This window comes from Acanthochromis polyacanthus, chromosome 19 (assembly GCF_021347895.1).
Source record: "Acanthochromis polyacanthus isolate Apoly-LR-REF ecotype Palm Island chromosome 19, KAUST_Apoly_ChrSc, whole genome shotgun sequence".
NCBI lineage: Eukaryota > Metazoa > Chordata > Actinopteri > Pomacentridae > Acanthochromis > Acanthochromis polyacanthus.
Window position 1 is genome coordinate 10,234,589 of NC_067131.1, and position 18,751 is coordinate 10,253,339.

Genomic DNA, 18,751 nt, shown 5'->3' on the forward strand with positions numbered 1-18,751 from the left:
TTCATTATCCGGCTTCTTGTTTCTGGCCTCACCTGTTTGTGAAGTGGCCACATTGTTTCTGGATGGATTACTGCTCATTTATCGCTCCCCTCTCAGCACTGTCAAAGGTAATAGCTTCTCCTCCCGTCTCCTAAACATGGTTAAGGCTATTATGTGGGAAGTGCACAGCCCCAATTCGGAGAGTCACCGTCTCATTAAGTGCAGAATGGACTCCTCACCTCATCAGCAATGGCAATTCATGCTTTTTGTAATTGGATTTTCTCGATAAAAATGAACAGAGCACAATGAGTAAGCGTAAATTTTGAAAAATAATAGCAGCGGAGTGTCAATGGTTGGGTTTCTCTTGTTGCCATATAATAGGCATAACTACCATTGGGCTGCAGCACCCAGGAGTTCTAATGGCATTTAGAGGGGTGAAGGCAAACCATGTATGAAATTATAAAGCGTCGTTTTTTGGTACTAAATTTCCCCCTCACTGACTGCAGTTCTATCTGTCATTGTGCGTTGTTGTTGTACAGCCGTTTAAAAGCCTTATCGCTGCCTATAGGAGGCTGCCAAGAGGAGATAACCAGCAGCTTCCCCATCTCTGTTTCACTTGAGTTGCCCACCGTCGTGAATCAGCAGCGGTCAGCGCACAAGAGAGGGTGCTGACATTTATTTTGTCTGTTTCTGCAAAAAATCTTGGCACTGAAATGTCCATCTGATTATCATTTATTTTCACAGCGTCCCACCTCGTGACCATCTGGCTGTCAAGTTATTCATTGGTGCAACTTTTTGTGCTTTGTGTTTTTTAAAAAACTATATATATTTATCAATTTAACCCTCCTGTTGTTCTCATTTACGGGCACCAAAAAATATTGTTTCCTTGTCTGAAAAAAATCCAAAAATTCAACAAAAAAATTACCCAAATTTCTGAAAATTTGCAAAACCTTCAGGAAGAAAATTCCAATAATTCCTGAAAACTTTCCCTTAAAAGATTAAAAAAAACAAAATAAAAAATCCCCCAAACTATGCAAGAAAAGATTTGTAAATATTTTTTAAAAATTAGTAAAAATCTTCAAAAAATATCCTAAAAAATATCTGAAATGATTGCATATTTTTCAGTAAAACTTCGAACATTTTCTTTAAGAACATTCACCAAAAATAGATTTTTTTGGTGAATGTTTTTAAGAAACATTTTTAACATTTCTTTTCTTCCACCAAAAAATGTTCAAAGATTTCCCAAAAATGTTGAACATGTGGACATCAGAAATTTCACAGTAAAAATATATTTTTTTCCACATTTTCACACTTTAAAATGCGTCAGTTTTGACCCGCAGGACAACATGAGGGTTAAGCTTGAATTTCAAGAGGCTGCTTTTACAAACTAAAACCCCTGTCAGAAGAAATATTACAGCTTGCATTCCTCAATTTTACACTTTATCCACCTGTTCTCTTGCAGAATATGATGGACAAGCCGACGATACCCGAGTACAAGGTGGCAGCAGTTCAAAAGTCCCGCTTCATCCTGCTGCACTATAGTGTGTCCAAAGCCCTGTGGGACTGGCTCATCCTCCTGGCTACCTTCTACGTGGCGGTCACTGTGCCCTACAACGTCAGCTTCACGCCGCACGATGACGCTGTGACAGCTGCACGCTCCACCATCGTCAGTGACATCGCCGTGGAAATGCTTTTTATTATAGGTGGGTCCTTAAAGAAGAAACTGCGGCTTAACTTGAAGTGACAGATACAAAACTCTTCATGTAATTTGCAGGAGAGGTTTCAAAGGAGAAGTGACATATTCTATACATAATATAGATATATATATATATTGATAATATTGTGGTGTTTTGAAAACATTTGTTGGTATGATGACAGTTTCCTGCTACATTTATCCATTATTTGCCACCATTCACAACATGGAAACTAGAACGATCTGGGCATCTTTTTCCCCTTAAAGTTCCCCTGGTTTCAGACAACCTGATCTTTGGGCTCCGTTAGGATCTCTCTGAGAGCAAAGAAAAGCACCCAAGGGATAAACTAAGCTGGCTAAACCTTACTTAGCTTCTCTAATGTTACAGAATGCAACAGAAGTGAGACCACCCCTGTGCAATCTCACTTTAGTGTCAATTGATTCAAAACTGTATCACCTTAAAGCAATTACATGCCTTCTAATTTGAACGGCACACGCCAAGTTGCATTTCATTACTGAGAATTAATTATTTTATTTTTTTGCTGCAAACTTCACATGTCCTCCTTTATTTTTGATGGCAAACCCAGTCCTCCGCAGCATGTAGGATACCAAACGTCAAGGTAGATATTCTGTTATTCTTCAGAGAGTATTTTATTTCACCTTCTCTTTACTGGAGGGCTTGTGTTGTTCTTTTTCTTTAAAATACCTCAAAGGTGTGCTGTTGGATTCAAGTCAGGCAGCATACTTGTCCAGGTCACAGTTCACTTCTTTCTTCTTCAGAAACTCTTATGTGGTTCTGGCACTGTGCTTTGGATCGTTATTATGCTGGAATATTCCTCTTCAGTCGTGCTCCTGCGCACTCGGAGTCATCTTGTCAGTCAGTAGCGTGGTCTATCCACTGTTCTTCATCCACCCGACACCTTTTGCATTCATGTACCTCATTTATCATTCACTGTCATCAGTCCGTCGAGGTTCACCTGCAATCAGACAAATTCATCCTGATCTCATCTGTTCAAAGAATTTGCTTCTAATATTTATCAGGCAACTTTTTAAAAAAAAATTTGCTTGCGGTTTTCTGCCAAAGAGCTCGCAAAGGTTTTTCTCTTGGACGACATCCATAGAGTTTGATACTGTTCTTGTCACTGTCTGAACTGTCACAGAAACTCTAAAGATTTTCATTGATGTGCCAACTTGAAAGCACTTGCCCATCTGTTTTTCAGAGGTGGATTGTACAAGTAGTGCACCATTAATGTGTCATTTTAGGAGGATGGCCACTGCATCTCTGTTAACTGCTGCTAAAAGTCATTCAGAACCTCTTGGTTGCTGCTGCAACTGTCCGTCCATGAATCATTGTCTCAGTAAATACTAGCAGCTCGGATGATGTTTTTCAACATCAAACCCAAGCACACAAAGGTCTGATGACTACTGTATGTGCCTGCCACATTCTGACACAGAGGTGAGATGATCTGTCTGGCACATTTACTCATCCATACGGATGCATTTAAACTATGACATATTCTCTCTGTTTGATATTTTCTCCGCAGCTTCAGTTTCTTATGAATATTTCTTTTGTTTTTGTTATTTTGTTGCACCCAAGTGAACCTTTGGAATCTGAGCTCGTGATATTTTTACACCTGTTGTCTTTTCCAGTGTATGCTTTTCCAGCTCTATCAATATGACAATTAAAAAAGCACCAGCTTGGCCTGAAATTTCTCATTTTTGTCATTTCTTTGTATTTGCAGACATCATCCTGAACTTCCGCACCACCTACGTGAGCCAGTCAGGCCAGGTGGTGTATGAGGCGCGCTCCATTTGCATTCACTACGCCACCACTTGGTTCTTTGTGGACCTGGTGGCCGCTCTGCCCTTTGACCTGCTGTATGCCTTCAATATCACAGTGGTGAGTACTGTTGGACAATAATATGTTTGGCTTCCCTTTTTTCCATTACCCTCTGTGACTGTTGGCAAACTGATGGCTTGTCATAATAGACTACTAATGTGCCAATTTGCCCTGAAATATGTTGCTTTTGGCAGAGATATTCAGCTTTGTGCATGCTCAGCTGAGCACATGGGCAGCTTTAGTGTATCACCAGAAATAACAAGGCAGAAAGGCTGACTTTCTCTCCTTTTCTGTGTCACTCTGTCCCCCATTCCTGCCTCTCCTCTCCAGACGTCCTTGGTCCACCTGCTTAAGACCGTTCGCCTCCTCCGCCTCCTTCGTCTGCTTCAGAAGCTTGACCGCTACTCTCAGTACAGCGCCATGGTGCTGACCTTACTAATGTCTGTGTTTGCCCTGCTGGCACACTGGATGGCTTGCATCTGGTACATGATTGGACGCAGGGAAATAGAGACCAATGAGACCTGGGACATAGGTGAGTCTGGGTGAGGCCTTACTGAAGTGGAATCTGTTAACCTTCTGAACTCCAAGCAGTTTCTGCTCATTTTTTGTTCTTATGACATTTTTACTGGCTGTGGGGTAATTTTTCACTGTAACATAAAGTCCTGCACCTCTATTAAAACAGCAGAAAAGAGAATTCAGTAATGCAGTCTGTGCAGGATGAAACAATTATGCCATGAATCATAAAAAGAGGGAAAATGAATGTCATTTCTTTGATTATTAATCTAACAAAACTTTATATATCCTAAAATCCACAAATGCCCACAGATCTTATCAGTACCGCGAAAAAACAGTATCTCTACATACTACAGATAGTTGGCGATTTTCAATTTTATTTCTGTTTCCATACTTCTCTCCTGTCTGCGCTTGATCAACACAGCCCTCTATTCAGCTCAGTTCAACCAAAGGGTCACTAATTGCCTCACAAGTACAGAATGTTTTGCATTTTTACAGAATCTAATTAGTACAAATAGCTTATCTTTGGCAAATTTCTAAATGAGACATGTAGAATAAAAGGACTTTGATGAAAGACCGTGATTTTCAGCTTAGATTTGGTTATTTTTCCAGATTTTATTGCACATCAAAGATGAGAAGTTCAATGACTGTCAGGAAGCTGAACATGGAATGATTCTCTCTGTTTTAACAGTTTCTGGCTCTGATAAATGGGGTACTTTTGGTGAATTTTAAAGATAATATGCCTGTCAAACCTGCTAGTGGGTGTTGAGGTTCAAAAGGTTAAAGGAAAAAATAGAGTCAGGTTTGGAGTTTTATCCTACAAAGGCAGAATAATAATACTTCTTTTCTCTGTAAAGAATAAATTAATATCAATTTATGTATTTTACTATGTGCCGTTATTTATTAAACCTACAAACTAGTCACCTTTTAGTGACAATCACTGTTTTTAGTGTCATCCACTAAAAACACCGCATACAATAAGCTGAGCTGTGATCACTAATCCAATAGTTGTGCATCCTTGCCCTGACTTTCCATAATTTGCATTACCAAACTATAAAGTAACCTACAGGTAGGTTTTACTGCAGCGCCTGATGCAGCCTAACCTGTGAGTGGATCAGGAATTTAACCTGCACTAAAGCACTGCATCAGCTGCAATAATGTGACTTTCTGTTCCTTAACATAGCCTTGCATGGAGTGTATTGTGAGAACCCTGTCTGGGTAAACTCTGTGTACAATTTTTTGGTGTATTTACTCATTACTTTAAAACAATTGTAAAAGAGAGATAAAATGGAATCTCCTATAACATAAAAACGTATCAATAAATAAAAACAAAAATAGAATCCCAAATGCATGAACCCTCCTGTTGTCCTCATTTACAGGCACCAAAAAATATTGTTCTCTTGTCTGAAAAATTCAGCAAAAAAAATTCTAAAAATTTGTACAAAATTTGCAAAATTTTCAGGAAGAAAATTCCAAAAAGAAATCCTATAAAATTCCACTGAAAAGGGTTTATTTTAAAAAATAATCCGTAAATTTGGCGGAAAATAAAAAATTTAAAAATAATCTAAAAAATCTAAATATTTTCAAAAAATGAATAAAAATCTTCCAAAAAACCCTAAAAATATCTGAAGTGCTTACATATATATCAGTAGAAGTTCTAATATTTTCTTTAAGAACATTCAGAAAAAAAATCTATTCAGATTTTTTTTCCGAATGTTCTTAAGAAATTTTTTTTAACATTTCTTTATTTCAACCAAAAAAAATTTCAAAAATTTCCCAAAAATGTTGTAAATGTGGAAGTTTTCACTGTGAAAAAATATCTCTTTTTCCCCCACATTTTCAAACTTTAAAACGCATCAATTTGACCCACAGAACAACACGAGGGTTAAAGAAATTAGTAGAACGTTGTGTTTAAAATAATTGCGATCCATTAAAACTTATGTGTTCATTGAAACAATATGTTGCTTTCTTATTGTAGTTTAACCTCAAAATACTCCACAAGACACAATTTTTGGATTAAAATGACAAACATTTTCATCTTGGGAACAATATTCTGAACCTCTCCTACTTGATTTTATATCCTTTGCCCGACGCTAAAATGTGCAGGCCGGATTAATTCATTGTCTTCATTTTGCTTCCCCACTGGTAATAAAATCTAATATTTTATTAAACTGCTCATTTCAGAAATTAACTACAGTTCTTACTATCCAGACTTGACTCCATGATTTTAGGTGTTGTGTAAGTTAGTTGTTCCCTGCAAAAAATCCAAATAAACACCACCCGCTACATTTTACCAACATAGCGAGTAGACGTTTGTTTTGTCCCCACTCAGCTATAAATAGCGATAGCTCACCTATCGGGTGTCTGGCTCTGCTCAGAGATGAGATGGTGGCGAACACCGAATCCTCTGCTACTCTAATGAGGACTGTCTGAAACCAGATCAAAAGCTGTTATAAAAAAAAAAAAAAAAAAAGACTGGTAACGAGCGGCGTGCTAATGTTTTCTTTGTGGCAGTGTTTGCAAATGGAGACTGGTAAAAACCAACAATCAAAAAACTGACAGGATTTTCTGTTCCATGAATTATCCGAGTAATATCTGAGAACCCATCTTATTATTTCTGCAGCTGCCTGTGTCAGATCAAAGACTGTAAGCGTGTTGAGGTTTTAATTATCGAGAGAATCGACTGCAAACAAGAGTTTTCACAGCCACATACAGCAATCAGATTACTGTGACATACTCTTGAGTGCAGCAGAATTAAACATCCAGTCCAGTCAGCTTTGCAAAGTTTGTGTGTGTGTTCTTAAACGTGTGCATGATTGTGCATTCTGAAGCGTGTATATTTGTCTGTTGGGAGGTTAGGTCATACCTGCTAATTAAGACTTGGCCTTGTTTCTGCTGGAGGAGCCCATCTAATTCAACCCAGTCACACACCAACATGCCAGCCTCCTGACGCTGCTGACAGTATCACACACAAACTAACACATAGACCCAAACATACACTTCTTTCCGTCTTAGACAAGATCCAAGAGTACATTCCTGCCGCTGCCAGGGAGCTCTGCACTGACAGAAGACAAACAGACCTAAAGATAACAAGAACCATAACTTTCAGGCATTGTTCTCGTCTGCTCTTCCTCCATTTTCAAGGGTGGCTTCATGAGCTGGGCAAACGTCTGGATTCGCCCTACGTTAACAGCACAGTGGGCGGCCCGACGGTACGCAGCTCCTACATCGCTGCTCTCTACTTCACCCTCAGCAGCCTGACCAGTGTGGGCTTTGGAAATGTCTGTGCCAACACCGATGCTGAGAAGATCTTCTCCATCTGCACCATGCTCATCGGCGGTACGTCTGACACCAGGGTACATTCTCCCTCTGGCGTCCTGGCATAACTGGGCCTCTGTTTGGCTTGCCGGTGCAATAAAATTCAGCAGGAAGTGGATGGAATGGTTTTGGCTGAACTTTAAGACGCAGCTTGCTGCTGTCTTCATATCCCAGAAATATAGTTTAGCTGAGGTGGCAGTTATTGGTGCAACAAGCCAGAAGTTTAGATTTTACTGCTTGTCAGAACAAGTGATGGAAGCAGAGCTGTAATTTACTGTGGATCAATGAGCAAACAGCCGCAAGTGTAGCTGTCAATATGAGATTATATTTTATATTAAAGCATGAAAGGTGTTTGAACGTAAAAGTCAACTTAAAAGATACATTTTCTTTCTTGTCATAAGTCAGAGAAACAATCTTTAGAGCAAAGTTTCAGGTTGTTTTATTTTACCCATATGCTCAGCCTTTATATTATCATTACTGTGTTTTATTGTATTTGTTTCCCTCTTTCACGCAGCACTGATGCACGCCGTCGTCTTTGGTAACGTCACAGCGATCATCCAGCGTATGTATTCAAGACGCTCCCTCTACCACACACGTATGAAGGACCTGAAGGACTTCATCCGTGTCCACCGTCTGCCTCAGCAGCTTAAACAACGCATGCTGGAGTACTTCCAGACCACATGGTCTGTCAACAATGGTATAGATGCCAATGAGGTAGGAGTCCCTTCCATTGTTGTTGTCATGTAATACCTTTGTTCGTGCTGCGATCTGCCCTCAAGTAACTTTAAGGCAATGTTTGATGGCATCTGAACAATGAAATCTGTTGTAAAATTCATTCCCGGTCTTTTGAAGCTGTAATCGTCCATGATTTTGCACAACACATGGCTGCCTGTCCACCATCAATTGATATCCTATTGAAATTCAAAAGAGGGTAACTGGTGGCAACACAGTCCATTCCCTAATTAACAATCAGTGTCACACCTCATTACATCTGTCACACACCCACAGCTCCTGCACGACTTCCCTGATGAGCTGCGGGCCGACATCGCCATGCATCTGAATAAGGACATCCTCCAGCTGCCGGTCTTTAAGGGGGCCAGTCGAGGCTGCCTGCGCTCACTCTCCCTTCATATAAAAACCTCCTTTTGTGTCCCTGGGGAGTACCTGATCCGTCAGGGTGATGCACTGCATGCCAACTACTTCGTCTGCTCCGGTTCACTGGAGGTGCTGAAAGATAGCATGGTGCTGGCTATATTAGGTCTGTATAAATTTTTAGCATTGTGTTTGAGGTGCTATAAAATGGGGCAAGCGAGTGATTGTTTATCTTCTGGACTTTAAGGAAAAGGAGACTTGATTGGGTCTGACCTGCCTGGAACAGACCAGGTGATCAAGACCAATGCTGACGTGAAGGCGCTCACCTACTGTGACCTCCAGTACATCAGTGTTCGTGGCCTCAGAGAGGTGCTGGAGCTCTACCCTGAATATGCCAGCGTGTTTGCCTCTGATATCCACAACAACCTCACCTATAACCTGCGTGAAGGCAGCCAGGATGAGGTACGAGTTACACAGAACACAAGCTGGTGTTGATTAAGCGTCTCCTGTTCCTATTTTTATTTAACTCATTACCTAATCCCTAATTAACATAACTGCAGTTCACGACGGTTGAACCTGAGCCTACCAGCCGTAAAACTCTCACCCAACTTTTCACCCACTTGTTTATTTTATTACACATATAGTTAAGGTTCTGTGTGTACTCACTTTCATTTACAACCACAAACATTCTCCCAAGAGCTTTAGTAGAAGACAACTGAACTTTTCTTTTGTAGTCAGTGTAGGAGGTCAGTCTTGGTCTGTTTGTAAGTGCGAGAATGGCCAAGAATTTCAGAGGGAGGGACTCACATGCACTAACATGGATGCACAACCAGACCTTCTACCAAAATGTAGAAAAGAGAAGCTCAGATTACAGCACAAAATTTCTGGATTACTCCCCTGAATCTTTGCATACCATGTAGTTGTGAGCTCCTATATACACACGTGGACAAAATTGTTGGTACCCCTCAGTTAAAGAAGGAAAAACCCACAATTCTCACTGAAATCACTTGAAACTCACAAAAGTAACAATAAATAAAAATTTATTGAAAATTAAATAATCAAAATCAGCCATCACTTTTGAATTGTTGATTAACATAATTATTTTAAAAAAACAAACTAATGAAATAGGGCTGGACAAAAATGATGGTACCCATAACTTAATATTTTGTTGCACAACCTTTTGAGGCAATCACTGCAATTAAACGATTTCTGTATTTGTCAATGAGCGTTCTGCAGCTGTCAACAGGTATTTTGGCCCACTCCTCATGAGCAAACAGCTCCAGTTGTCTCAGGTTTGATGGGTGTCTTCTCCAAATGGCATGTTTCAGCTCCTTCCACATATGTTCAATGGGATTCAGATCTGGGCTCATAGAAGGCCACTTTAGAATAGTCCAACGCTTTTCTCTCAGCCATTTTTGGGTGTTTTTGGCTGTGTGTTTTGGATCGTTGTCCTGTTGGAAGACCCATGACCTGCGACTGAGACCAAGCTTTCTGACACTAGGCAGCACATTTCTCTCCAGAATGCCTTGATAGTCTTCAGATTTCATCGTGCCTTGCACACTTTCAAGACACCCTGTGCCAGATGCAGCAAAGCAGCCCCAAAACATTACTGAGCCTCCTCCATGTTTCACCGTAGGGACAGTGTTCTTTTCTTCGTATGCTTGGTTTTTGAGTCTATGAACATAGAGTTGATGTGCCTTACCAAAAAGCTCCAGTTTGGTCTCATCTGTCCAAAGGACATTCTCCCAGAAGCTTTGTGGCTTGTCAACATGCATTTTTGCAAATTCCAGTCTCGCTTTTTTGAGTTTTTTCAGCAGTGGTGTCCTCCTTGGTCGTCTCCCATGAAGTCCACTTTGGCTCAAACAACGACGAATGGTGCGATCTGACACTGATGTACCTTGGCCTTGGAGTTCACCTTTAATTTCTTTGGAGGTTGCTCTGGGCTCTTTGGATACAATTCCAACGATCCGTCTCTTCAATTTGTCATCAATTTTCCTCTTGCGGCCACGTCCAGGGAGGTTGGCTACTGTCCCGTGGGTCTTGAACTTCTGAATAATATGAGCCACTGTTGTCACAGGAACTTCAAGCTGTTTAGAGATGGTCTTATAGCCTTTACCTTTAAGATGTTTGTCTATAATTTTTTTTCAGATGTCCTGGGACAATTCTCTCCTTCGCTTTCTGTTGTCCATGTTCAGTGTGGTACACACCTTTTCACCAAACAGCAGGGTGACTACTTGTCTCCCTTTAAATAGGCAGGATGACTGATTATGAGTTTGGAAACACCTGTGATGTCAATTAAATGACACACCTGAGTTAATCATGTCACTCTGGTCAAATAGTTTTCAATCTTTTATAGAGGTACCATCATTTTTGTCCAGGCCTGTTTCATTAGTTTGTTTTTTAAAATAATTATGTTAATCAACAATTCAAAAGTAATGGCTGTTTTTGATTATTTAATTTTCAATAAATTTTTATTTATTGTTACTTTTGTGAGTTTCAAGTGATTTCAGTGAGAATTGTGGGTTTTTCCTTCTTTAACTGAGGGGTACCAACAATTTTGTCCACGTGTGTAAATGACATAATTGTCCACATGCTTGCATGTTACACATTCAATTGGAGCAGTGAGAAGGAATGAATTTCAGTCTTCTGTTCTTGAGGCTGCTGTTGGTGCAGACAGACTCATTTGACTCATATGTGTTTATATTCTTTTACATGGCAGATTGAACATGTGGCCATATTTGAAACTGAGCTACATGTTGTAGATTGTTGCATCTTATCATACTCTCTCACTTCACTGTCCCCCACTACAATTGTCAGAGAATGGAATACAGCACAGGACATATTAAACAACACATTTGTGGCCCCCTGAGGTGCCTTTGTCTCTCTCCTTGACACTTGTTCTACCACAGCAGCCAAAGGGCTGTTTGTGACTTGATTGTCACACCAATTACTATGTGTGGGTGCCACTGTCAGGCAGCCATATCACTTCCCTGTTACCACCCCAAAGCACAGCAGGATGACATTACACCCCGACACTGACCTCCTCTCAGCGCAGCGTGTTACCCCGAACAGTTATTTAAGAAAGCGTTGCGTAAGTAAGAGATACAATCTAAAAAGTTGCATATTTTGTGACTGCAGTGCATGATGCACGAGCTAAAAGCCACCAGACAGTAACACGTGAGGAGGAGAAGAAGAAGAAGAATGGTCAAGTCAGGACATGTTTACTTTCATTACAACGCCACACACTAGGTCCATAGTGGAATGGAATTGCCTTCCTACAAACACCGTTATGAGATGGGAACTATGACAGGACAAAATGCAAATATCATTAAGACAGATGAATGAATGAGTAAAATGACCTTGTGCTATGCAAATAATTAAGAAATATAGCTAAATCTTGTTGTCTGATGCTCATTATGTATAGGAGCTGCAAAAATAATGAAAAGCTACATGCTAATAAAACACATTTAAAATAACAATATATCACCACATGTACAAAAGTGAATGAGCAAAGTGTCCTGCTATGGAAAACATAAGTCATGAATATGGCAAGAAACTGTTGTTCATTACGCCCTGTGCTTCCCCTTGTTTTATTTTAATTGATATGTAGTCAAACTAAAATGATCAGTTGTTAATTTACACATGTAGCTGCTTATTATGATCTTGCTTTTCTATTTTAAGCTTCAGTTCTTGACCCTAAGAGTTTCTGTCACTGGTGTTGCTAGGCAACATCTGGCAAAACAGGAAGGGATTCACAAGACTTGTTATATAATCCTGACAAGTTTTAAGGCTGGGAAACAGACTTTTTCACTGATTGCTGTCATTTTCAAGAATGAAAAATTGCGATGCATGCCGCTACGCGATGGAATTAAAAGTATCTGGCCTGCAGAGATAAGGTTACATAGAGCTCTCTCACATTCACAGACTGCCGCCGTCTCCCTCGTCTGTTACAGACACACAGACAAGTTATATCCTCGCTGTCTCTTTCTCACTTTCTCACTCTTACCTCCACATCTTTTTTTTTTTCTGGGCGGTTTCGGTTGCATCTCCTCCTGGGTTCTCTAATTTACCCTGCAGCTACCGTGTATCTCATACTCACAGTTGATTGTTCAGGTGCACTCAGTCTCTTCCTCCCTTTATTTGGTTTGGAATCAAATATAATACAGATTTACAATTGCATTTGCATTTCATGGCTACACAAGAAAAAAAATATTTGCTTTAAGCTATTTCAGAAAGGCTCAGCTGTGACTATCTGCAGTTTTATTCTGGTGCATCATTTTCAAACTGCAAACACACCTACATCATACTGTCCAGTTAAACTAATCCACTTCTTCCAACCCTCCTCCACATGTGGATAAACCTGTTGCTGTTCCATGTGTAGCTGTGTTTTCAGACTTTCTAATATAATCTGATAAAAGCTGCAGTTAAAAACCCCAAAAATTAATGAGTTCACGAATTGCAGAAAAAGCACTGCAAAGTTCAATGGCTGTTTAGCATAGCAGTTTGTTAAATCGTGTGATCAAAACAAATTAATGGGAAGATGTCTTTGATGTGTGACTGACAAAACTGACAAAGCTCTCCAAGGGCTTTCACAATCTCACTCTCATCCTTGTTTATTCTCAAGCATTGTGTTCTCTTGCTTCAAGCACCCCTCTTGGTTCCCACTGGCCTTTCCCATTGTTTGAAGGTTTTGTTGCTCATTAGCCTAATTATTTCTCTTTTCTTCTTTTTGGATCGGTATACTTTGGAACATGAAGGACAAGGCATCCGTGGTGATCGTATTAGTTACCAGATGTCTTTTTTTTCTCTGTCAGGCTTGAAGTGTATTAACAAGGGTTTTGAAAGCACAATTATAGTAGTAGCATTCCATAAAAACAGATTTTCCATCAAAAACAGAATGCAGCACCTGACTAACTGTGCATATACCAGAAAGTTAATTATTGAAAAGAAGTTTGGTATCATCACATCTTATGTCTACAAATTAATTATGACAAGTAATCACCTCCCATGGAAATTTTCTTCTTTTATAGCTTTTCAACAGTGAATCATGTTCTATTTAATCAGACATTTTTGACAAGAATTTAATTTTAAAAAAGCAAGCCTTTTTTATTTCATAGTGAAAATAGTTTATTACTGTAAGATTAATTAAAATTTTAAAATGCAAAACAAGTTCAGACATATGGGTTCTGTAAAGCGTCTTGAGACAATCTGACCTGTAATTGGCGCTATAAATAAAATTTAACTGAATTGAAGTTATTGTCTAAGTACTCACCCCTTTTAAAGTGACAGTTCCATACATGTGCAACCAGTTGGTGCTAGAAGTAACATAACTAGTGAAATGAAGATCATCTGACTGCAGTGAATGTGTCTCAGGTGACACCTGTGTCTGGAAGGTCCAGTCAGTTGTAAATCAGTACTCCAGGCTATAACTACAACATTAGGACAAAATAACACTCAAGCAACTTAGTGAAAACTTTATAGCAAAGCACAAGTCAGGAGATGGATACATAAAAATTTCTACTTCAGTGAATATCCTTTAGAATACAGTTAAATCCATCATTAAGAAACGGAAGGAATATGACACATGTAAATCAGCCTACAGCAGGGCATCCTTAAAAACAGAATGACTGTGCAAGAAACAGATAAAATGTAAAATATGCATTTTGTGAGGGAGGCCACCAAGACACGTATGACCCCTCTGAAGGAGTTACAAGCTTCAGCAGCTAAGATGGGACAAACTATGCAAACAGCAACTGGTGCTGTTTTCACTGATCAAAGCTTTTTGGGAGAGGGGCGAAGAGAAAGCCTCTGTTTAAAAAATACTCATATCTTGACTAGACTGCATGTAGGAGACTCTGAACACAACTGGAAGAAGCTTCTTTGATCTGATGAGACCAAAATTAAGCTATTTGGCCATCAAACAAGACAGCAGATTTAACAGGTACCAAACACTTCACATTGTCACACACAAACCGGATCTACTGTGGAGCATGGTGGTGGCAGCATCATGATGTGGGATTGTTCCTCAGCAGCAGATTCTGTAAGGCTTGTAAAAGCAAAGAGTAAAATTAATGCAGCAAAGTACAGAGAAAATTATTGGAGGACAGAAAGATGCGATCTGGAAGAGAACTGCAGCTTTGGATAAGATTTGTTTTCCAGCTAATAAAACAAATCGCAAAGCAAATAGCCAAAGCTACACAAAAATGGTTTAACCCCTTGATGCCTGTAAGGAAATTCACAACATACCATTTTCATTTAGACTGCAGTCGAGATAGTGTATCCATTCCCCCAATGCCGGCTTGTTCATCTTCAAAACGTATCTTGGAACCTTTTGCAAGCGCTGGTTTCTCATAGGACCGATCGGAATGGGATCTAATTATTATGTACCTATTATGATTATTATATATCTGTTCTATGTGTCATAGACAAATGAACAATATCCACTTATTTTTACATCAAGCAAAGCAAAAATACACACAAAAAATAAAAGTTTAATTGTAGATAAATTCAGGTGTCATAGGGTTAAAGGCAACAAGGTGAATGTTCTGGAGTGGCCAAGTCAGAGTCCAGATCTCATTCCAGTTTAGGATTTGGCTGGACTTGTAAAAGGCTGTTCACTCACGATCCCTGTGCAAATTGACATTTTTGCAAAGACATTAGGTAAATTGCAGTGTCCAGATGTGCAAAGCTGATTGAGACCTATCCACCAATGCTGTAAATGCAGCAAAGGTGCAGCTATTGAATACTGACTAGAGCTGGGGGAATGCTTATGCAATCATTTATTTTGCATTTTATACTTTTTATTAATGAACATTTAACAAATAGGCATATTTGCCACATAAACATTACTAGGGTTCTTATTAATTCTGATTCAGACAGGCTTCTGTGGGGCGTGGCTACCAGCTCTGCTCTCACACCATCTGCTCGATGTTTATGTTCTAGCAGCAAGCCAGGGCTCCACCGCCCCTCTGACATGATGAAGGACTGATCAGATACCTGGCTGCCAGCCTCCACAGTCTCCTGACACACACACGCAAGCATTCACAGTCGCACTGATATCCTCCACATCCTCGCTGTGAGTCATTTGAGGTCAGAGTTGTTGTACGACGGAAGGTCCTTTTACACACAAGCGATACTTGAGAATTGTATGCTGGCTGCACAGCAATCAGTCAATTGTAGCGAATTAGTGCCAAAGAAACAGATTGAATGAATGCCTATTGCAGTTTAAGGTATCCAAAAGGGACTACTTTATCTTCTGTAAAGGGAAAAGACTGACTGCCAGATGGAAAATGAGAGATTTTTGTCAACTCTATAATTTAATTTCAACTTTTATGGCAGTGGTGAACAGTAAATTCTTTTCACTGGGTTTTGGTCAAGAACATAAAGATTTTACAGGTTTTATATCAGTAAACACACACAAATAGAGACAGAAAATTTGCTTATTTCCTTAAGGGAGGTGAGTTTTGCAAGATAAAGAGTGACTGTGGTGTCCTGGGCCGAGCAGGAAGGTCACTCCACCTCCAGGGAATCAGCAGCAAGTCCAGATTTGTTGGATTATAATGACCCTGTTGCCACGGGGAGCGTTAAGTAGCCAGTGGTCATGGAGTGTGAAGAACAAGCTGGTCGGTCGAGAGTTATGGGGATCAGCTCCCTTTGGCGCCTCATATGAGCATCAGCAGTTTAACGAAGGTGACAAAGCAAACACGAGTGAGCAGAGGTGGGAGTGAGAAGAAAAAATAGTCAGAGAGAGATGAGCTCAGAGTTCTTGACATGACTGAAGTGGGTTGAAGCAGGATGGAAATGTCACAACAACTGTCTCGGGTGACTGTACCCTCAGTCTGCATTAATGTCACTCTAAGTACATCCTTTCAGTACAACAGATTATAGACAAAGCTCTCTGAGATGGATGACCTCCTCTTACGCTTGGCAGGATGCATTTAGACTGTTTCTGTGCTTCAACTTCAGATCTGTCCTGGATTAACTCCCAGACTTCAGTTTACGAATACATTTGTGGTATTGCTTCGTTGTTTAGTTGGTTTGTATTTTAACCCTCGTGTCGTCCTACGGGTCAAAATTGGCCCATTTTAAAGTTTGAAAATGTGGAAAAAAATATATATTTTCACAGTGAAACTCCTGAGGTCCACATTTTCAACATTTTTTGGTGGAAAAAAGGAAATGTTAAAAATGTTTCTTAAGAACATTCACAAATAAATCAACCAAAATCCAGCGAAATTCTCTAGATTTTGGTTGATTTATTTGTGAATGTTCTTAAAAGTTTCCCTTAAAAGTTTTATTTTTAAAAAAAATCCCCTAAATTTGGCGAGAAAATTCTTGTAAATATTTTCAAAAAATTAGTAAAAATCTTCAAAAAAATCCTAAAAATATCTAAAGTGATTACATATATATCAGTAAAACTTCTAATATTTTCTTTAAGGAATTATTGTAATTTTCTTCCTGAAGGTTTTGAAAATTTCCGGAAATTTGGTGAATTTTTTGGTGAATTTTTGGATTTTTTTTTAGACAAGGAAACTATATTTTTTGGTGCCCGTAAATGAGGACAACAGGAGGGTTAAATATGATTTTAGCTTCTCTAGACTTTCTGTACTCCTGAACCAAAATAGCTCGCTGAAAGTATATTTTGAATTTGAAAGACAAGTGCCTCATCATACAACACCCTAACATGCTTAGTAATATATCCAAAAGACAACAGTGAAGGTTATATGCTGCCTCTGTGCCTTTTTGTGAGAGGCTCTGTTCTTAATATGCAGCAGCATGCATGTGCAAATACAAGATGTGATTGAGAGGAAATTAAGTCCTCATCAACCCACACTGCTATGTGGGACACCTGTGGCATCGGTGCCCCATTAATTGATATTGATGCTGCTTTAATGTCATTTGGCACCAGTATTCTTAACTAGCTAGTTAATAACTCCGTGTCGCCTGAGGGTTCGTTTTCCTGATGAGGCCTGATCAGATTCACAGATTTGTCCCCTGTGCCTCTCACATAGCACCAACTTTTATGCAAAGTTTCACTGCTAAAGTCACGTTTTGCTTGAATTTCTTTTGATTAGTGATAATGTTTTAGGTTCAGCATTGTGCCCCATTGAAGGATTAAATTCATTCCATATTCTTGATGCTTTCCCGCATCAAAGAGCGTTATTGGCGCTCCGCTGCTCGAGCGGCAGACTGTGGCTTGTGCTGTCACATTAAGCCGTGTTGTCAGAAGCGCATTTTCACACATGAGGGAAGTCTTCACACCACCGCGGTTTGATTTGCCATCCAGCGGGTGATTATGCTCAATCGCCAGCAGTTTCTCCACACACCAGCAGAAAGGCAAACTTTGACTGAAATCCCAATGCGATCAAGTGTAGAAAAAAGATGGGGTTCGTGATTCAGCTTCTGTGGCTGTGCATCCTTGGCCAAGGTCATTTAGCTCTCTGAAACCCCGAGCAGTTTCTGGGCATTGTTTGCTCCTGTCACATTTTCACGTACTGTGGGCTCATTTTCCACTGCAATGTAAAATCCTGCTCTTCTCTATGAAACTGCACAACCATGGCTAGAGGAAGAGAGAACTCAAAAAGGTCTCCTGTGCAGTATGGCGCTGTTATAATGCTATGAATCACATAAAAGAAACAAAATAAGTTTGACATTTTTGATTACGTAGTTCACAAAGATTCAAAAATAAATACATTTTAATTAACATTTTTTCAAGTGTCCACATGTGTTCCAAATACCGGCAAAAACTGGTGACTCAACATTCAACAGATACTTTACTTAGGTGCTTAAGGGCATTAGAGGAGATTTAATTTCCTACGACTTTGAACGTAGCATGCGCACATACAACCTCTCCCTCACCCCCCTCTAACCTCCCCCCTCTTAACATTTACGAAGAAAATACATCGATTATGAGTTCGACAAAAGCTACAAACTACCTAGAAAAGGACTGTTGCATTGTGTTTGCGTCTATAACACGTCAAAGTTATTGTGCGGATGGTGTCTGGATGAAAAAGTGACGACATGAATTATTCATTTTTGGCCTTTTTAGTTTGTGAAAGCCCTCACTGTAAAAAGAAACTTGCGTAGCACTTGTGAAGTTGTCTTTTACGGCTGGGTCCCCCTGGATCTTTATCTGCCATTATGTAAAAAAAGATGAGCAAAACAAGTCGCCAGCTAACTACGAAGCTATACCAAAGCAACACATACAGTAAACACGTAAGTCCAAGGCGTACGTTATCTACGTAACTAGGCCTGAGCCGGAAGATTTTTGATTGACAGGAAAGGGAGCAAACCAAACGCCTCGGTCCGAGCGCAATGAT

General features: G+C 39.7%; 1 protein-coding gene across 1 annotated transcript in view; it reads left to right on the forward strand.

Moving 5' to 3' along the window:
• Positions 1–18,751, forward strand: part of kcnh4b (potassium voltage-gated channel, subfamily H (eag-related), member 4b) — a 53,902-nt gene that overhangs the window by 24,264 nt on the left and 10,887 nt on the right. The window contains exons 5-11 of the mRNA XM_022191704.2: positions 1,442–1,682; positions 3,415–3,572; positions 3,843–4,044; positions 7,170–7,364; positions 7,858–8,057; positions 8,352–8,601; positions 8,683–8,897. Of these exons, the coding sequence (XP_022047396.2) occupies positions 1,442–1,682; positions 3,415–3,572; positions 3,843–4,044; positions 7,170–7,364; positions 7,858–8,057; positions 8,352–8,601; positions 8,683–8,897 (1,461 nt within the window). The remainder of the gene's footprint in view (positions 1–1,441; positions 1,683–3,414; positions 3,573–3,842; positions 4,045–7,169; positions 7,365–7,857; positions 8,058–8,351; positions 8,602–8,682; positions 8,898–18,751) is intronic.